Raw genomic sequence first — 18,460 nt, forward strand, 5'->3', positions numbered from 1 at the left:
CCCCCAGATATTTCTAAAACCAAAATGCTATTTTTTACAACTTTATTGAGATATAGTTCACATATAAAATGTATCCATTTAAAGTGTACAGTTTAATAATTAAGTTCACAGTGTTATACCACCATCACCATAATCTAATTTTAGAATATTTTCAACAGCCTGAAAAGAAACCTTTGGGCTTCCCTGGTGGTGCAGTGGTTGAGAATCTGCCTGCCAATGCAGGGGACATGTGTTCGAGCCCTGGTCTGGGAAGATCCCACATGCCGCGGAGCAACTAGGCCTGTGAGCCACAACTACTGAGCCTGCGCGTCTGGAGCCTGTGCTCCGCAACAAGAGAGGCCACGATAGTGAGAGGCCTGCGCACCGCGATGAAGAGTGGCCCCCGCTTGCCACAACTAGAGAAAGCCCTCGCACAGAAACGAAGACCCAACATAGCCAAAAATAAATAAATAAATAAATAAATTTAAGAAAAAAAAAAAAAAAAGAATTTGAGGAACCCCCAGACTGTCTTCCACAGGGTCTGCACCATTTTCCATTCCCACCAGCAGTGTATGAGGGTTCTAATTTCTCCACATCCTTGTCAACACTTGCTATTATCTGTCTTTCTGATCATAGCCATGCTAGTGGATATGAAGTGGTGTCTCATTGTGATTTTGATTTGCACTTCCCTGTTGGCTAATGATGTTGGCATCTTTCCATGTGTTTACTGGCCATTTGTGTATCTTTGGAGAAACGGCTATTCAAAACCTCTGCCCTTTTAAAACTGGGGGTTTTGTCTTTTTATTGTTGAGTTGAAGAGTTCTTTATATATTCTGGAATCAAATCCTTATCAGATAAATGACTTGCAAATATTTTCTCCCATTCTGTTGTAATGTAATACTTTTGCACAATTGCAGTAACTCTCTTTAAAGCACTGTCTGTCACCTGCCAAAATACAAAACTGACTAAGATGGTAACAGTCCTGAATTGCCAGTGAAACAGACGTTTGCGGCAAAATGTCACTCCTGTCTCTAGAAATTCGTCTGGACCAGATAAGGGCAGAGCCAACTAGGGTAGCCCCAGGAACCTACCTTGGTCTACCTACCTGACCTGACTTAGTCAAGTCTGAGGCAGCTCCATAAACAAACCAGAGTGGACTTGATACCAGGCTAAGACCAAGGATGGTTTTGCTCGCAGCTCTGTTGTCCCCCAGCCCCCTGACCTGGATGTGTCACTTAAATTCTTCAAGCCTGTTTCCTCCACTGAAAATGGGAAGACCTGCTCTGCTTACCTCACATGATTGGTGAAGTGAACACACGTGTGTGAAAGTATTTTCTGTAAAGTGTTACATAAAAAGAAAATGAATTATGTGTCAAGTAAAACAGCATCTTGAAATCTCCTTCTGTCACCTTTTCAGATCCAAATACTTGTGCCTGGAATGAGCAGAGAGGCCACAGGGGTTCGAGGGTGGAGAGGTCCTATTTTCCTGGATTTGGCACTTGCTCACACTGGGGTCATGGTAGAGAATGTCCTGGAAGGGGGGAAGAATTTCTCCAAAAGTCTGTTTATGAAAAATTGATGTCCTAGAGAGAGGCACCCCAAAGCAGAGGCACCCGCCCTTTCTTCAATGCCGCTTCATACTGCTCCTTACTTTTCTTTTTAACATTGACTTTTTAAATTTTTTTTATCATGATGAAATATACATAACATAAAGTTTACCATTCTAACCATTTTTATTGTACGATTCAGTGGCATCACGTACATTCACAATGTTGTGCAGCCATCACCATGATCCATCTCTGGAACTTTTTCATCTTCCCAAACTGAAACTCTGTCCCCATTAAACACTAACTCCCTGTTCCCCCTCTTCTTGCACCTGGCATCCCCCATTCTACTTTCTGTCTCTGCGAAGTTGCCTACTCCACATACCTCGTATAAGTGGAATCATACAGTATTTGTCATTTTGTGACTGGATTATTTCACTTAGCACAATGTTCCTGAGGTTCATTAGAATTTCTTTTCTTTTTATGGCTTAATAGTATTCCATTGTATGGATAGATCACATTTTATTTATTTATTTATTTAAAATTTATTTATTTATTTATTTATTTATTTATTTTGGCTGCGCCATGTGGCTTGTGGGATCTTAGTTCCCAGACCAGGGATCAAACCTGGGTCCTGGCAGTGAAAGCACCAATTCCTAACCACTGGACTGCCAGGGAATTCCCATGGATAGACTGCATTTTAACCATTTATCTGTCAATGGACATTGGGGTCATTTCCACCTTCTGGCCGTTATGAATAATGTGCTCCTTACTTTTTGCAAATACATATTTTCAAAAACCCCAGTGAAAAATTTGCCAGAGGGCCCCCGAGTCTTGTGAGAGTGGCACCACACATTAGTGTTCCTGGAGCAGCTGCAAGCAGGAATTGGGGCAGAGGTCCAGGGAAGGGCTTGTCCTAGGAGCTGGAGCAGAGGGTTAGGGGCCAGGATGGAGACAAAGGTGGCAGAGGGAGGCCATCCCGGATGGGAGCAGCTTTAAGGAGGGTGGAACAACCAACGATAAAGGTTACAAGTTAGGGCTCACCTGGGTCCCCCTGGGAGATGTGGGGCCATGGATGTGTCCGAGTGTCAGGAGGGGACACCTGCACCGAGGTCTTGGGAGGACAGGAGCAGTGTTTTCAGCAGTGGAAGGGAAGGCCAGAGTCGCAAAATTCTGCAAGTGGCACAGTCTTAGGAAGTGACGCTGCAGAGAGATAGATGGTTCATGTGGAATGGGGGTGTACAGGCTAAAGACAGTGTCCAGAGGAAGAGTTTTAAGGCATTTATTTTACCTTTTGGAAAACTTTAATAAAGGAGCGTCGGGACATAGTTCAGCGTAGCCAAGTGTTTTAGTCTGTTTGGGCTGCTGTAACAAAATCCCACAGGCTGGGTGGCTTATAAACAATACATATTTATTTCTCACAGTTCTGGAGGCTGGAAGTCTGAGATCAAGGCACCAGCACGGTCAGGTTGAATTCTAGTGAGAGCCCTCTTCTTGGTTCATAGATGGGCTGTCTTCTTGCTGTGTCCTTACATGGTGGAAAAGCTGAGGGAACTCTTTGGGGTCTCTTTTATAAGGGCACTAATCCCATCCATGAGGGCTCCATCCTCATGAGCTACCTCCTAATACCATCACACTGGGGGTTAGGACTTTAACATAGGAATTAGGGGGGTGCACAGACGTTCAGACCATAGCACCTGGTGTGCATGAACTTTGGCTTTGGACAGACCTAGCTTCAATCCTGGCTCTAGTTCCCCTTTCAAACTTGTTTCTTTAACTTGATAAGGTTGAAATGAGAGGATCCGAGTTATTTGCCTCCATTGGGGTGAATGCCCCAGCACGCTAAGGCAAAGGCTCCATGGGCATAAATACTTCGCCCCTCAAGAGGTCTGGTCCCCGTTCTGGGTGGCTCTCATGGGTCTGGTCCAGCCACCACTGGAAGTGTGGACCAGTGGGCAAGGCTGCCCCTGGCAAAGCTGCCCACAGCAAAACTGGGAGGTGATCAACTGCCCCACACTCCTCTTTACAAACCTCTTCAAAATCACAGCCTATTGCTGGAGGGAAAAGCAAGATTGTCCACACTGCCTGTTACATAGATCCTCCTACCACACCCTGATAAGCTGTCATCCAGGCTTTTGTTAGAAATTCTTGTAGACAGGGGAACTCGCCACTTCACAAGCTGCAACATTTCATTTGGGGGCATCCTAGTTGTTTTAAGTTCTAGGAAGCTGGACTTCTGGCCATGCAGACTTTTTGCCCCTGGAGCCCTGGTTGCTTCTGTGAATACCTTGGATGGGCCGGTGCAGGGATGAGGGGGATCATGTTATAGCCTCTAGAACACCCCACATGAAGGCTTCATAAACACCGGCCCATCTGAACTCCTTTGAAGGCAGGGAAGAAGCCCACCAGTGAGGTGTGTTTGTAGAGCACATCAGGGACCCAGACACCTCCAGAGCGCATGCCCCTGTATGTCCACTTCTGAGGCATATGCTGCACTGAGCAGGATGATTTCCTGGGAAACAGGCTCTGTTCTGGAAGAGGATGGTAAGAGTCCTCTCTGATCCAGGATTTTGAGAATCGGAGGTCAAGGATCACACCAGAAGTCAGATACATGCCCTCAGGAGGGAGAAAATGGAGCTAAGGAGAAAGTTCTGATGGAGAAGTTTGCTTCTAAAGAGTAAGGGGTGGGCAGAGGAGCTGAGCGGGAAGCACGCCTCCCACCAGAGACATGCATCGGCTCCTCTTTTCATCTGGATTTCCTGCTCAGTCCATAGCTTTTCCCCAAACCCCAGTGAAAACTCTCCCACGCTCAGTTCTTTGAAACTATGAGACACTCTTTTCCCTTTGCAACAGGTGGGTTCTGTGGAAGGAAATCGTGCCTAAACCAGGACACACATCTTTTCAGTATTTTAAAAAATCTTTTTGGGAACTGCATTCCTATATTAACATGCAGTTTATTTGATTTTTATTTTGGTTGCACACTATTGAGAAACTTCTAACGCACACAGATAAGTAGTTGCAAATGCTAATGGTTCTAACAGCTCATCTTACAAGATATCTTTGCACAGAAAAGGCAAAAGCAGCTTTACTATCAGGTCTGCCCCAAAATAAGTCATGCTGGTAGCATAAATTATTTCATGTCTCTGATGCGTTATTTTGTATATTACATTTAAATATTTTATTGCAGCTTTAAAATACATTTCAACTTTTTTTTTACTTCAAAGTTAATTTTTTTTAAATTGTTTTTAATTAATTTATTTATTTTTGGCTGTGTTGGGTCTTTGTTTCTGTGCAAGGGCTTTCTTTAGTTGTGGCAAGCGGGGGCCACTCTTCATCACGGCACACGGGCCTCTCACTATCGCGGCCTCTCTTGTTGCGGAGCACAAGCTCCAGATGCGCAGGCTCAGTTGTTGTGGCTCACGGGCCTAGTTGCTCCGCGGCATGTGGGATCTTCCCAGACCAGGGCTCGAACCCGTGTCCCCTGCATTAGCAGGCAGATTCTCAACCACTGTGCCACCAGGGAAGCCCCAAAGGTAATTTTTTAAATTGAGATATAATTCATATACCATAACATTCATCCTTTTAAAGTACAAAGTTCAGTTTTTTTTTATTATAGTCACAAAGTTGTACAACCAGACCCATGTCTTTTTGAGAGAGACAGAAGTTACTTCTTCACAAGGAGTTAGCTGATCACACACATGCCCCTGCACTTGAACCTGACCAGGAGACAGCCTGAGACGGTGGGAAAAGGCCTGGGATGGGGAAAAGGCACTGAAGAGCCAGGTTCCATTTTCAGTGCTGCAGGCAGCCAGTTACTGAGCTCTACGATGTCTGCACCTCAGTTTCCTTATCAGTAAAATGAGGTTTTAGACAAAATGCTCTCTAATTTTCTTTTCAGTTCTACTCCGAGCTGCCCATGAAACCTTGAAAGTTTGGGTCTTTCTTGGGCCAAAATAAAGGTGACCCTCAGCTCAATGGTGTGGACTCTTGGAGGCCTTGGAGACAGGATCCCTGGTGGAAGAGGAAGCAGGGGTGTAACATATGCTCAGGGTATCCCCCCGTCTACTCTTTCCCAAGGAGAGGAGCTTATCACCCATCCTGTGTTCACTCTCTGAGTCTCCTCTGGCCCTTGTCACCCAGCATCCTGGTTCCTGGGCTCTCTCTGCAAATCCCCCATCAGGGTTGCTGTCTCTTGTCACCCTCTGGGTGTGACACTGAAACCAGTGTGGATCCCTCAGACAGGATGGGCCGGAGAGCTCCATCTCCAGCAGCTCCAGGACCTGCTCCTTGGTGGGCATCTCTGGCTTTAGCCACTGATGGCACACTCTCCAGAGGTGGCTAAGAGCCTCTCTGGCGCAGCTACCCCTCCTGGCAGAGGGGCCTAATGCATTGACAGCAGTGTTTCAGGACCAGGATGGTGGGCTTGCAGGTTCGATTCCCGCCCCCAGTGGTATCTTTTATCAGGGGGCTCTCCAGTTCTGGGGGATGGGGAGTTCCAGGGCACCCAAGTTGCAAGCATCTTATGGCTCAGGGGATAGCTTCATACCAGCTGGGACTGAACTGAATCTGGGAATGTCACACCCTCTCTGTGGGGTGTGGTTGGGCATCTGGGCTCTCCAATTTCTGTTTTTCCCTGGAAACAAACAGTACAGGTGAGCAAGAAAAGCTTACTATATGTGGGGTCAGCTGACACATTACCTGAGGCCCTTGCTATGTTCTCTGTTAGGACCCTGTGCCCTTTCCAGAAGCCTCCAACCAATGAAGTCAAGTTGGTGTTTAGCTCTCAGCTCTTCTTTCTGGCCAGGTGCGACCCCTCTCACATTATAACATACCTCTTCTCGATCACACTGAACACAGCTGCACTGTCACCCTCACTTGTGATGAACACGTCTCCCTAGAAAGTTTAGAAAAACTGTAAACTCATGAGAGGCAAGCAATCTCTCCACAAAGCTACCAACCATCAAGTCACCCAAACCGGAAACTTCCAAGTCATCTTTGACTCCCTGCTTTCTCACCCCACCAAAGCGTCACCTTTTCCTCCTCAATCTGTCTCGAAGCCCCACCATCTATCTTCCTCACTCCCGTGACCCCTAGTGAGGGCCCTCATCTCTCACTTGCTTTATTGCAACAGCCTCCTGAGTGTCTGTTGTCTCCGAGCTTGTCCCGGTCTGCAGCATCTGGCTATGGTCATCCCCACAAGGTCAAAACCCTGTCCCTGCCTTGCTGTCAACCCGGGTCAGTGCTGTTGGGTAAGGGTGGAGAGAGAGAGAAGTCAGCTTTGAGAGATATTTTTGAGGTAGAATCCACAGGACTTGATGACTGAAAGTTTGAGGAGCAGAGGAGGGAGTGTGTGTTAGTAGCATGAGCAATTGTGTGGATGTGGCGCCACATACTGGAGGCAGAGAGATGAAGGACTAAAGGCCTGGGACTTCCTTGGTGGCACAGTGGTTAAGAATCCACCTGCCAATGCAGGGGACATGAGTTTGTGTCCTGGTCCGGGAAGATCCCACATGCCGCGGAGCAACTAAGCCTGTGAGCCACAACTACTGAGCCTGTGCTCTAGAGCCTGCGAGCCACAACTACTGAAGCACGCGTGCCTAGAGCCCGTGCTCCGCAACAAGAGAAACCACCGCAATGAGAAGCCCACGCACTGCAACGAAAAGTAGCCCCTACTCACTGCAACTAGAGAAAGCCCGTGCACAGCAAGACCCAACGCAGCCAAAAATAAATAAATAAATAAAATTTTTTTTTTAAAAAAGGACTAAAGGCATGAGTTCGGTTTTGGGCATGTGTTTTTTTTTTTTTCTTTGTTTGCTTGTTTGTTTGAATTTTATTGGAATATAGTTGATTTACAACATTTTGTTAGTTTCAGGTTACAGCAAAGTGATTCAGTTATACATATACATTTTTCATTCTTTTTTAGATTCTTTTCTCATATAGGTTATCACAGAATACTGAATAGAGTTCCCTGTGCTATACACACAGGTTCTTGTTGGTTATCTATCTTATATATAGGAGTGTGTGTATGTTAATCCCAAGCTCCTGATTTATCCCTACCCCCTCCCCACGTTTCCCCTTTGGTAACCGTAAGTTTGTTTTTGATACCTGTAAGTCTGTTTGTTTTGTAAATAAGTTCAATTGTATCATTTTTTAAAATTAGATTCCACATATGAGTGATATCATATATTTGTCTTTCTCTGTCTTACTTCACTTAATATGATAATCTCTAGATCCATCCATGTTGCTGCAAATGGCATTATTTCGTTCTTTTTTATGGCTGAGTAATATTCCATTGGGCATGTGTTTTCATGCCTCAGAGACACCAAAGGAAGATCTCTCTTTTGCACTTGAATACAGGCATCTAGAGTGCAGGAGAGAAGAAAAATTGGGGCTAGACATAAAGTGAGGTACTTGTAGTCATGGAAGTGGCTAAGCTCGCTTGGGGGTTGGGGCGGGAAAGGGGGGGTGGGGACTGTGGATTCAGGTGATCCCAAGATACACTCTGACCAAAAGCATGTTAGAATTCGGCTGTGGAGTACACAGAAATCAGGTGAGGAGACTGTCGCTGGTTCCAGAGAGAAGTGTCGACTTTTAAAACAACACACAACTTAAAAGTTGTGAGTCAAGTTTATTCATTGTCTTACTGAGGACTACAGCTGGGGAGGCAGCCTCTTAGATAGCTCTGAGAAACTGTCCTGAAGAACTTAGGAGGGGAATATATGTGATTTTGACGAAGGGGTATGCAGCACGCCCCTCCATAGAAGGTTACTGCTATTCACAAGGAACAGATATCTTAGTAATGCTTTTAGTGCTTTTCCAAGTATGGGACAATGCAAGAATTTGGGTTCATAAAATTTTCTCCTTAAAATATCTCACTCTCTGAAGGCCGGCTCTGCCAGTTTTCCCAGAGCACAGAGTGCCTCATTCCTGATCTTCGCCCTGAATTCCTTTCGGGTCGTGTTGAAGGTCAGTGACTGCAGTGGCTAACGACTCAAGCCTTGCAGAACTGGACAGGCAGCGACACTCTTTAGTTGGCAGAAGACACTCTACCCAGGGCAAGTGAGAAGCTCAAAGCGTCCCTTTCGACAAGTTGAAGAGACAAACAGGGCGAGCCCATAGCTTCGCGTTGCCAAAGTAGGGTTAGGGCCCAGGAGGTAGCGCCGGGCTCCTTTTCCCGTCACCAGTGCGAGATTCGGGCTGGCCCCCCACAGTCCCACCCACGTAACCTTCCCGCTGGTGCGGAGAGAGAGACCAGAGGAGCCGCTCCGCAGACGCTCTCACCCGCCCCGCTCGGCTTCTGCAGAGGCCGCCTCTCTTTGGGTGGCGGAGGTGGGCCGGGAGTCTGGCCGAGCAGCCGCTGGGTCCCCCGCCCACTACGGCCGCTCCAGGAACGCGCAGCTGTACTGCCAGAAGACGGCGACGGAAGTAAGCGTAGGACTTTCGATTCCCAGCCTTGTGGGCCGCTCTAGCGCGTCTCGTCTCGTTGGTGTTTCCGCCGGCCTGCGCGGCTGGTGGCCGAGCGGCACAAGGTCTCTCCCAGGCCTCGCAAAGCCTTCTGGGAGCTTTACTCCACGCGTCCTCAGCTCCAACCCCCGCTCTAGACGGCGGCCCACGCAGGGCTTTGGTGGCCTGCGTGGCCGGAGGTATAGCCGTCGTGGAGCAAAGACTGAAAGGGAAGATGACGTCTAATGACGTCTAATGCCGTCTCCCGGGAGCAGTGCTGGAGTTTTCTTCTGACTTCCGGGAGCAAAAGATTTTACCTCCATTATTAAACGGCCGAAGTTATTCATTAACCCCTTCCAAGCCACAATCTTGCCACACAATGTCACATCTCATTGACATCTCAAACTACTAAAGTGTAAAAAAAAATTTTTAAGTTCACTTCATTGTCATCATCATAAAAAAGCATTTATTAGATGCCAAATTGCACATCAGACAGTAATCACTGCCCAGTGAGAGCTTGAACTCTAGAGCTAAGACTGATGAGAATACACCAAAAACTGTAAAATCAAAACATTAAACAAACAGCACAAGTGCCTCCAACAAACATATTACTTCTAAGGTATCCAAAGGAACTAGAGACTGCAGCATATTCTCAGGTTTATATAACTGTATATTTATATCATATCCCCACACTCCCTAGATTGTTAATACAAGGAAGGATATCAAAAAATAAGACAAAACACCTGTAGTCAGACGGGCCGTGAAGAGATGGATAATGGTCATCCTGATATCAGATCAATAGCTCTCTCAATCTACAAAACTAAAACAGATGAATATAAACACTTCTAATGAAGATTATTTAGTTACTTTTTAAACAGATGTCCAAGCAAAAACACTTTCCAACGGAAATCCTATAGGCTTAACAAGTTTAATGAACACTTTCAAATAGACTCTTTATTCAGATAAACTATAACCTGCTTAGTACACATATGCAGTAAATTGGCAGATTACTTTGAGCAAAATCTGCAGTATCAGATTGTATGACATGCTGCAGTCATCAGAATAATGCCACTTAATTATATGGAATCACAGGAGTCAAAGACTCAAAACAGCATTTGCTGTGAAATGTCACTTGTTTTTAGTTTTAACTCCCTGAATTACCGGGTTAGTCATTTTCTATGTTAAATGCAGAGATGTGAATAGACTATTACCTACTGCAACAACGCTGTAAACAAAACTATTTTGAGTTCAACTCCTTCAAGAATAACAATTAAATTCCACAGTTTCTTTAATTACAAAATGTAAACTTAACATCTGCAGGCTATTGGAATAATGCTGTTTCATCAATGACGGATGTTAGAGAACCTGATAGTCCAGCAATCACATTAAGGACTTTAATACACATTTTCATCACTGCATCAACAACAAAACCAAAGAAATTTGTTCAACAATTGAATTCTTCAGTACAAAGTTTTCACTCTGCCTGTGTTAACATCCATGCTGCAAAATGTTGTGAACCGACTGTTCCTAGCAATAAACTCCTGCATTTAGTTTTTCATCCCTATATTAACTTTCATCCAAGTATTCATTAAAAGTAACATGGGGGCTTCCCTGGTGGCGCAGTGGTTGAGAATCTGCCTGCCAACGCAGGGGACACGGGTTCGAGCCCTGGTCTGGGAAGATCCCACATGCCGCGGAGCAACTAGGCCCGTGAGCCACAACTACTGAGCCTGCACGTCTGGAGCCTGTGCTCTGCAACAAGAGAGGCCGTGATAGTGAGAGGCCCGCGCACCGCGATGAAGAGTGGCCCCCGCTTGCCGCAACTAGAGGAAGCCCTCGCACAGAAACGAAGACCCAACACAGCCAAAAATAAAAATAATTAATTAAAAAAAAAAAGTAGCATTGTGGCTAAAAAAAAAAAACATGGTAGGCTAATGATGTCTCTGAATTAATGACCATCTGTGGAATCTGTCCGTTAACACTGTAAATAGAGGGTGAAAAAGCCATCTGCATAAAACCAGCATGGGTCTCACTGATGGATACTGACCGCTTCCTTCAACTCCTTGGGCTCAGAGCAGCTCGAATTACATCCAGCAAATGAATTTAGGTGCAAGTGCACAATAAAGCAACAACTGAAAAGATGCCTCTTTCACAGTAGCTGACACTCAGGGATTTGTTTTTTCCTCCGCATAACAATCATTAACAATATTACACCAAAAAGGCATTTTAATTATACTCATGTATATATTAATGTCTTTGTAAAAGATATTTTTCTAATCTCTTGTGGAGGTTTGGCATAATCTTCCAAAATCTAGAAAATAAAAATGTAAAAACTGAAGTTAATTGGGAAGGAAACCTCATCTGGAAAGGTAACTTCCCATGCTGAGTGCAGAACGTCATTGATGGTATGAATTTTCACCTTCCCCTGTACTTTCTTAGGAGCAAAGGAAAGGATGACAGCTTCCATGTTTCAGGTCAGCGCCACTCTGTCCAAACGCCTTCTAAAATAGTCTTCTCTACTTCTTTCTGCAGCAACTCTGCTACTAGGGACCTCTTTCCCAATTTCATCCCCGACCCTGCAACTCTTCAGTTAACTGAAATATGGGAGCCCCTACTATGTGCCAATGGCGCACTGTGCCAGCTGCTCCCACGGAAGGCAGAAGCAGGAAAGCAGGGAGGCAGTACTTTCTGATATTTAGCAAAGGTGTTTATATCCCAGAGCTGGCTGATAAGAAACCTAACTGGAGACCATCTTTCTACACAACTCTAACCACCTCAGACAGAGAGACTTGCTGAAGAAGAACCTATAGAAGACCTCGCTTTTTTATTTGAGACCCCAAAGGCCCGGCAGACTGGTGTCCTGTATCCTAAGAGTGGAGACATGGGAAACAACGAGCCAAGTGTGACCTTGACATACAGAGCACAGGGTCTCAACTGTGGATCTGCAAACAAGAGGCAAAAGAAGAATGAGGAAAAGGGGGAAAGGAGTGGGTGAGCTGGGTTAGGGCTATTGGTTTCCCTTTTCCTCACCAACAGTATCTTCCTGCCTCTAATCAGTGTTAAGAGCTTACAGCAGTAGCCAGCACCTTTTTGTACATTCAGTTCTCAATCTGCTGTTCAGTAGAAAGACCCTACCTTCCAGGTACTACTTTCCTCCAATTAGTCCTAAAGAGGCCTATTATTACTCCTGAGGTTTCCCAGTGATAATCCCATTTTAGTAAATGCCATACTTTTATACCATTTATATAGAATAAGACCATTCTCACATCCCAATCAAAAACCCCTTTAAATGCTGCTTTGCTGAGAGGTACACAATTTTGCTTTAAAGAGAAATTCCACATGAATGTAACATTTACAAGATCCCCTGGTTCTTTAACATTAATAACCACTCCATTTAACAATATTTTGCTCCAGTATTTACATGTAACAGCAGTATCTATATATTTTCAAGTATTTTGATTAAGCTCTAACAATTTTCTGTATGTATCTTTCTTTGGATATGAGGAAGAAAAACTTTTTTCTTAAACCAAACTCAACTAAAACCTAAACTAAACTCAAACTAAACTAAAACTATACTCTGTAGAGTTTGCAATCTCTGATTATAGGGATGGAGTTTGAACCTCAAGTCCTGAACAGTCTTTCAGTTGCTTTGTAACCATACACGTAAGTCAGGCTTGGGATGAAGCACTAAGGGAATGAAGCACGTGCACAGGGTAGCCTCCATGATGACCATCCTCACCCACCCATCTCAGTCCCCCAGCTGCCTGCAGTTTTAACATGTGGTGCAAATGCCAACATATAACGCAATGTCGCTGAACACATGGCCTCTGACAGCAGAGACCAGAGGTTAAATGCCAGCTTCAGCATGTTGCTACTTTTGTGTCTTGGGCAATGTACTGATTGTATCCTCCAGGGGCTCTACTTACTCATTTACGAAACGAGGATAGTCCTTTTCTGTCAGATTTACTCTGAAGATTAAATTAATATACCTGAAGTATTGAGCATGCACACTGAACAAGGGTTACTGTTATTCATAGCAAGGCAGGTGATGTGCTTTGGTAAAGACTTGGAGGTAAATCCTCTTAGAGAGAAGCAAGTACCTTTCCATTGCTCAAGTCCAGGCACCAGAAAGGGCTGTAGTCAGATTGCTAAAATTCCTTCCAAACACTTGAATCACAAAGGCCAGTGGCATCAGATCTGAGAATGGATACTAACTTCACGGATACTAACAGCCATCTCGACACTAACTAGTCCAACCCATTTGGGAACACTTCACATGGAGGGAAAAAAGCTTCCAAACCCCTCCAGAAATTCATATGTAAAACAATAATCTCATACAAACATTACATTCTGATTGTTACAGCAAAAAAAAAAAAAAGTATAAAATAGATACAAAGGTACTTACTTTCCTAGATCCTAGATCTGCAGAACTAGCAAACAATAAATAAATTTGCCTTCTAAAACTTACTTAGAAACCACGTAAACAAAATTAAAAGAACTCTAGCAATAACCTTCATTTTAGTGAAAACTGAATTTTTTTTTTATAAGTTCTGTATCTTTCTCCGGCTCATACAAATGGAATCTGGATAGTAACTGAGCTACTGAGTTAGAGTTCTGGCTTTGTTCAGTAGCTGTGACACTGACTATGCTTCCTCCATTATAAAACCGAAGTCATGGTGCCTAAATCAAGGTGGTGGTGAAAATTAAATGATATATTACATGGAATGTGTGTAAAATGCTTAGCACAGTACCTAGCACATAAAGGGTAACTGTGCCCCAGTTTTCAGTATAAATACTGCGAAGCACAAGCATTAATGAAAACTTGCTATATTTACGTGGTGTTTTGCGCATGGGTTTGCTGATGGACAATGAGATGTGTTTTCAACCTGAAACTTTTCCCACACACGGTACATTTAAAAGGTTCTCCTGTGTGGTTCTTCTGGTGGCATGCAAGCTCTGAGTCCGAAATAAAACTTTCTGCACAGGGTTTGCCTTTATGGGGCTTTTCCCCTCTGTGAATTCTTTGATGGGAGATAAGCTCAGAGATATGAAGAAAGGTCATCGAACACTCAGGACACTTTAAGGGTTCGAATTTTGAGAACGAAAGCAAATTTTCCCCGCAATCGCTGCAGTGTTCAGGGTTGTCCTCGTGGCCCCGCTCAGGGAGGGCCAAGTGCGAGGGCTGCCCAAAGCATTTCCCGCTCGGACTGCATGGGTGCTGGCTGGCTGACCCGTGCCTTTTCTCAGGCAAAGCCAGATTTGTTTTCTGACCAAAACATTTACCACAGGCTTTTTTGGCAGCGTGGGTTTTCTGATGCTGTGCCAATCCTGGGAGCCACATGAAACCTCTTCCACATATGCCACAGGTGTAGGGTTTCTCCTTTACATGGATATTCATGTGCCGAGACAGATGTGAGTGCTGGCGGAAGCTGCTGCCGCACTCGGCACACTTATATGGTTTCTCGCCGGTGTGGATTCTCTGGTGTGTTCTCAAGTTGGCTCTGTGATTGAAAATCTTCCCACAGTCACCACATTTATACTTTTTCTCTCCTGAATGCATTTTCTGATGCAAAACAAGGTATGAACTATCACTGAAGCTTTGGTCACATTCAGGACACTTGTATGAATTTTTGGCTTCTTCCCCGGGAAATTCAAGAATTTCAGAAAGTGCTCTGGTTCCTAAACACTGAGATAGTTCTATCAAAGGGGTGTGGTTTTCAATGGTAACTAAAAGGCTTATGAACCTCTTCTTGAAAGCAGGAGTTCTACCTGACATTTTCCTTTCAAGGTTTCCAACTCCATGCTCAGAGGAATTTTCTGGGTAATAGACAAGGGGCACAGCAATGGAGTATTTTTCTAGGGCAAGCTCTTCAAGTCCCATAGATTCTAGCCTTAGCTTCTGATTAATCTCAATCTTGCCTTCTCCTCCTGTTGATAAAAACAAAACAAAGCAAAACATAAACACCCTCAAGTAGTACTGGGGAAAGAACAAACTAGTTACACAGAGGACCAGGAAGCTATAGGATGGCTGACAAAACTCAGGCCTGCCCAAAAGCATTAGTCTTTAATATTTTCCCAAATATTCTTAATTTATAAAGCCAATATATCAATCCAAAAGGGATCTTTCCTTCCAAAGCAACAGCCCTATGACTGCCCCAGCTCACTGCCTGGAAAGGGTTTCTGGGCTGCAGGGCAGTGTGTGGAAATCCAGTCTTCAGTGGTTTTGCTGATTCAAGGAGACCAAGTTCAGGAATGCCAAGGCTGCTAGAATTTGACAGCAAAATACCAGAGAAGAGGCAGATGCCCAGGCAGAGAGCTCTGGGCATCTAGATGGGGTCCCCTTAAGACTCTGGCTGCATACTAGTCTGTAAATGCATCTGAGGAAACTACCCCAGGTCAGGGAAAGAACCACCAAAAAGGAATAGAAAGAGCAATCTCCAGAATTCACATAGTAGTTCAATAGTTCATGTTCCCACCAGCCAAACTGGAAAGACTCCCTACCACACAGAGCATCAGGCAGTATACTTAGAAAGACACTGCCTTAGCAGCAGGCCAAATCAGCCCTAGACTAAAGATTGCTCTGAACACACCCTAACAAAGCAAAAAGCAAGCCTTGAAAGGATCATATTGATCCCAAGTAACTTACTGATAAATTAGCACCCTACCCCAAAGTCCAAAAATTGTTTTGAAAATACAACAAAAGCCAGCATACAACAACATAAAACTCACAATGTCCAACATCCAATCAAAACTTACCAGGCATGTAAAGAAGCAGAAAAATATGACCCGTAACTAGAAGCAAAATCAATCAACAAAAGCAGACCCAGAAATGACACAGATGATAAAACTAGTAGAAAGAATGTTTAAAGAGCTATTATAAATATGCTTCACATGTTCAAGAAGGTAGAGGAAAACAAAATGATGAAGACAGAAGTAGAAAATATAAAATGTGAGTTCTGGGAAAGTTCAAATAGTCAACCCTAGTCAAGGATAAAATCTACTCAGGCATAGGAATGTTTCTACATTATAGTTCCTCTTAGGTGAGAAAGGCACACCATCCCCTTAGGATTAAAGCGATTTCCAACCTTTAGCAAATAACAGTAACCCATACTAATGGAGTTTCACAAGTAAAATTGTGAATTGACCGTAACAAATATCTGGAAAGATTACCAGGTCTTATGCAAAACCACAGTCACTGTATTAGACAGGATTTTTGCCTTTTAAAAAAATTTTTAATTTTTTAAAAAATAAATTTATTTATTTTTATTTATTTTTGGCTGCGTTGGGTCTTTGCTGCTGCGCATGGGCTTTCTCTAGTTGCAAGAGCGGGGGCTACTTTTCATTGTGGTGCACGGGCTTCTCATTGTTGTGGCTTCTCTTTGTTGCAGAGCACGGGCTCTAGGCGTGCGGGCTTCAGTAGTTGTGGCTTGTGGGCTCAGCAGTTGTGGCTCGCGGGCTCTAGAGCACAGGCTCAGTAGTTGTGGCACATAGGCGTAGTTGCTCCATGGCATGTGGGATCTTCCCAGACCAGGGCTCGAACCCATGTCCCCTGCTTTGGCAGGTGGATTCTTAACCACTGCATCACCAGGGAAGTCCCTAATTTTTTTTTGCCCTGCTGCATGGCTTGCATGGGATCTTAGTTCCCTGTCCGGGGCTCCTGGCAGTGAAAGCACCGAGCCCTAACCACTGGACCATCAGGGAATTGCCAATTTTTGCCTTTTAAGAATCAACTCACCCTTTGAAAATTGCACTCTCATGCAAGTTCTTGTCATGTCCACATAAATCACTCAGGGGTAGGTCCCACTCCCCCATACCAACATGTGGATGAGATATGCAATCCTAATCCTAGAAATGACCAAAGTTCAAAAATGCAGGAAAAACAACTATGTTACCCATCAAGGCCATATCCTCCAAACACTCCTGTGGCGTGTCTCTGCTGCAGGACCTCTGGGCAGGGTGCAGACTCACACACTCCTCTTGAGAAAAATATACAGCCAGGTCCTCAAACAGCACTGGTCCCTGAAACAACATGAGAGCCCATCTCAGGACAAGAAGCTGGAAAGTTACCCCCTTACTCAGTCTGGGAAGGCTGAGAAGAGCTAGAAACATCAGAGGCAAGGGAGAAAAGGGCTTGGTGGAAAAGGTCCCTGAGTGCTGGCGAGGGGGTATGAATGGGTTCTGAGGGCTGGAGGTGGGGATTAGGAAGGAAAGAGTAAAAATGGACCACTGGAGGTAGTGGTATAAGGACCAAAACAGTAAACTGGGAGAAGTTCTAGAAGAGCCTATTAGAAGAGAAAAGATGAGGGAACAACTCTCAGGGAACCATTAAGGAAACCATTACGTAGGAATGCTCTAAGGGAAAGGAGAAGACTGAGCAGCCCGGGAAGACTCATGACAGGACAGGAGGTCCAGTGTTCTCCCAACATCCTTCCCTTTGCTGGTCCCTCTCCTTCTTCTTCGTCACACTCATGGCTAAGCTCACTGCAGCATCATATCCAGGCCTATTCCTCCTTCCCTAAGGTTACCAAACTTATAAATCAATAGAGCTCTGGTGTTATTAAGAATCACCTGGGGTTTCTGTTTGTTTCTGTTTATTCAACAGGTGTGGAATGAAGCTTAGAAATCTGTAAGTTTGAGCAGCATTCCAGAAAGACACTTTGAGGTACCCTGTAATAGCCTTCTCCAATGGGCCCTGCTCCCAGTTGGTGGTTCTAAAAGGAAGGCTCTGATAAGCCATTTCTCCTATATGCCTGGTAGGAACAAAGACAGCTTGGTGAAAGGGCTCTCTGGGGATCAGGAGCCCTCGCATCACGGGCATGCCTCACCCTCCTCCAAAAGAGGCCAGGCAGAGGCCAGAAAGGAGCGACCGGAACTTGGACCGAGAGAAGGGACCCGGTCTCACCTGGGCCCCGGTTGTAGGGAGTGTGGATGCCATCTTGAGGGGTGGTAGTGTCTTCAAGTCGCCACAGGGACTTCGGGACAGATCTGGGGTGGGGAGAAAATAGTACTTGGAGGGGCCAATTCGGCTGCCAAGCTCCTCCACGCACCCCCTCGCATCCCCACACCCTTTAAGACCTGAGCCTATGACTCCTCTCCCCGGCCCAGCCTCGGAAAGGCCGACTCCCGGGCCGGCCGGGCCCCACTTACGGCTCCGAGACTAAAGATCTCAGGAAGCCTCCCGCTATCCAGGCAAAAGCAACAGAAAGCGACGCCCAGCCGAGACTCGAGACCGAAAGACGGCGCCACCATTAGGCTCCCACGCTCCCATGCTCCCCTACGCTGGACCTGCCGGGAAAGCCGCCGGATGCGGCCGGCCCCCATGCTTTTACGCAGATCTACCTCTGATTGGCTAGCGTGACCTAGGAGGGGGGCAGTCCCTTTTGAGTGTTGACCAATCGGGCGCCTTAATGGAGAACCTCCCGCCCCCGGATCACCCGGCATTCTGGGAGATGTAGTTTTCCCTCAGTTTTTCCAAGCATTTCCGGTTCCGCTGT

The 18,460-nt window shown here is 45.2% G+C and overlaps 1 protein-coding gene and 1 long non-coding RNA gene across 7 annotated transcripts; both read right to left on the reverse strand.

Moving 5' to 3' along the window:
• Positions 1-2,917: 2,917 nt before the first annotated feature.
• On the reverse strand, positions 2,918-9,787 carry LOC309644781. Of its 5 annotated transcripts, none has more exons than XR_014254598.1 (4): positions 9,710-9,787; positions 8,805-9,260; positions 6,638-7,884; positions 2,918-6,417 (listed from the first exon to the last, which is right to left on the reverse strand). It is a non-coding gene; the product is annotated as an uncharacterized lncRNA (long non-coding RNA). The 5 variants fall into 5 exon arrangements; XR_014254600.1 differs by having other exon boundaries at positions 2,918-5,534; positions 6,222-6,417; positions 6,638-9,260; XR_014254601.1 differs by having other exon boundaries at positions 2,918-5,534; positions 6,070-6,417; positions 6,638-9,260.
• Positions 9,788-9,905: 118 nt separating this feature from the next.
• ZNF597 (zinc finger protein 597) lies at positions 9,906-18,414 on the reverse strand. 2 transcript variants are annotated; one of them, XM_082428768.1, is made up of 4 exons: positions 18,114-18,414; positions 17,869-17,951; positions 16,859-16,985; positions 9,906-14,894 (listed from the first exon to the last, which is right to left on the reverse strand). In XM_082428768.1, exons 2-4 carry the CDS (start codon positions 17,899-17,901, stop codon positions 13,798-13,800), a joined length of 1,257 nt encoding a protein of 418 aa, XP_082284894.1. In that variant the 5' UTR covers positions 17,902-17,951; positions 18,114-18,414; the 3' UTR covers positions 9,906-13,797. The 2 variants fall into 2 exon arrangements, with proteins under 2 accessions (XP_082284894.1, XP_082284895.1); XM_082428769.1 differs by having other exon boundaries at positions 18,042-18,414.
• Between the last annotated feature and the right edge of the window lie 46 nt (positions 18,415-18,460).

Source organism: Balaenoptera physalus, assembly GCF_965194825.1.
Source record: "Balaenoptera physalus genome assembly, chromosome: 16".
NCBI lineage: Eukaryota > Metazoa > Chordata > Mammalia > Artiodactyla > Balaenopteridae > Balaenoptera > Balaenoptera physalus.

Bases quoted from the DNA above. Each gene is read 5' to 3' on its own strand.
- ZNF597 (XM_082428768.1), bottom strand. From the start codon at position 17,901: ATGGCATCCACACTCCCTACAACCGGGGCCCAG. The intron at 16,986-17,868 runs GTGAGACCGGGT...ATGTTGTTTCAG, and splicing joins TCCCTACAACCGGGGCCCAG to GGACCAGTGCTGTTTGAGGA. The intron at 14,895-16,858 runs GTAACATAGTTG...TTTTATCAACAG, and splicing joins GGAGGATATGGCCTTGATGG to GAGGAGAAGGCAAGATTGAG.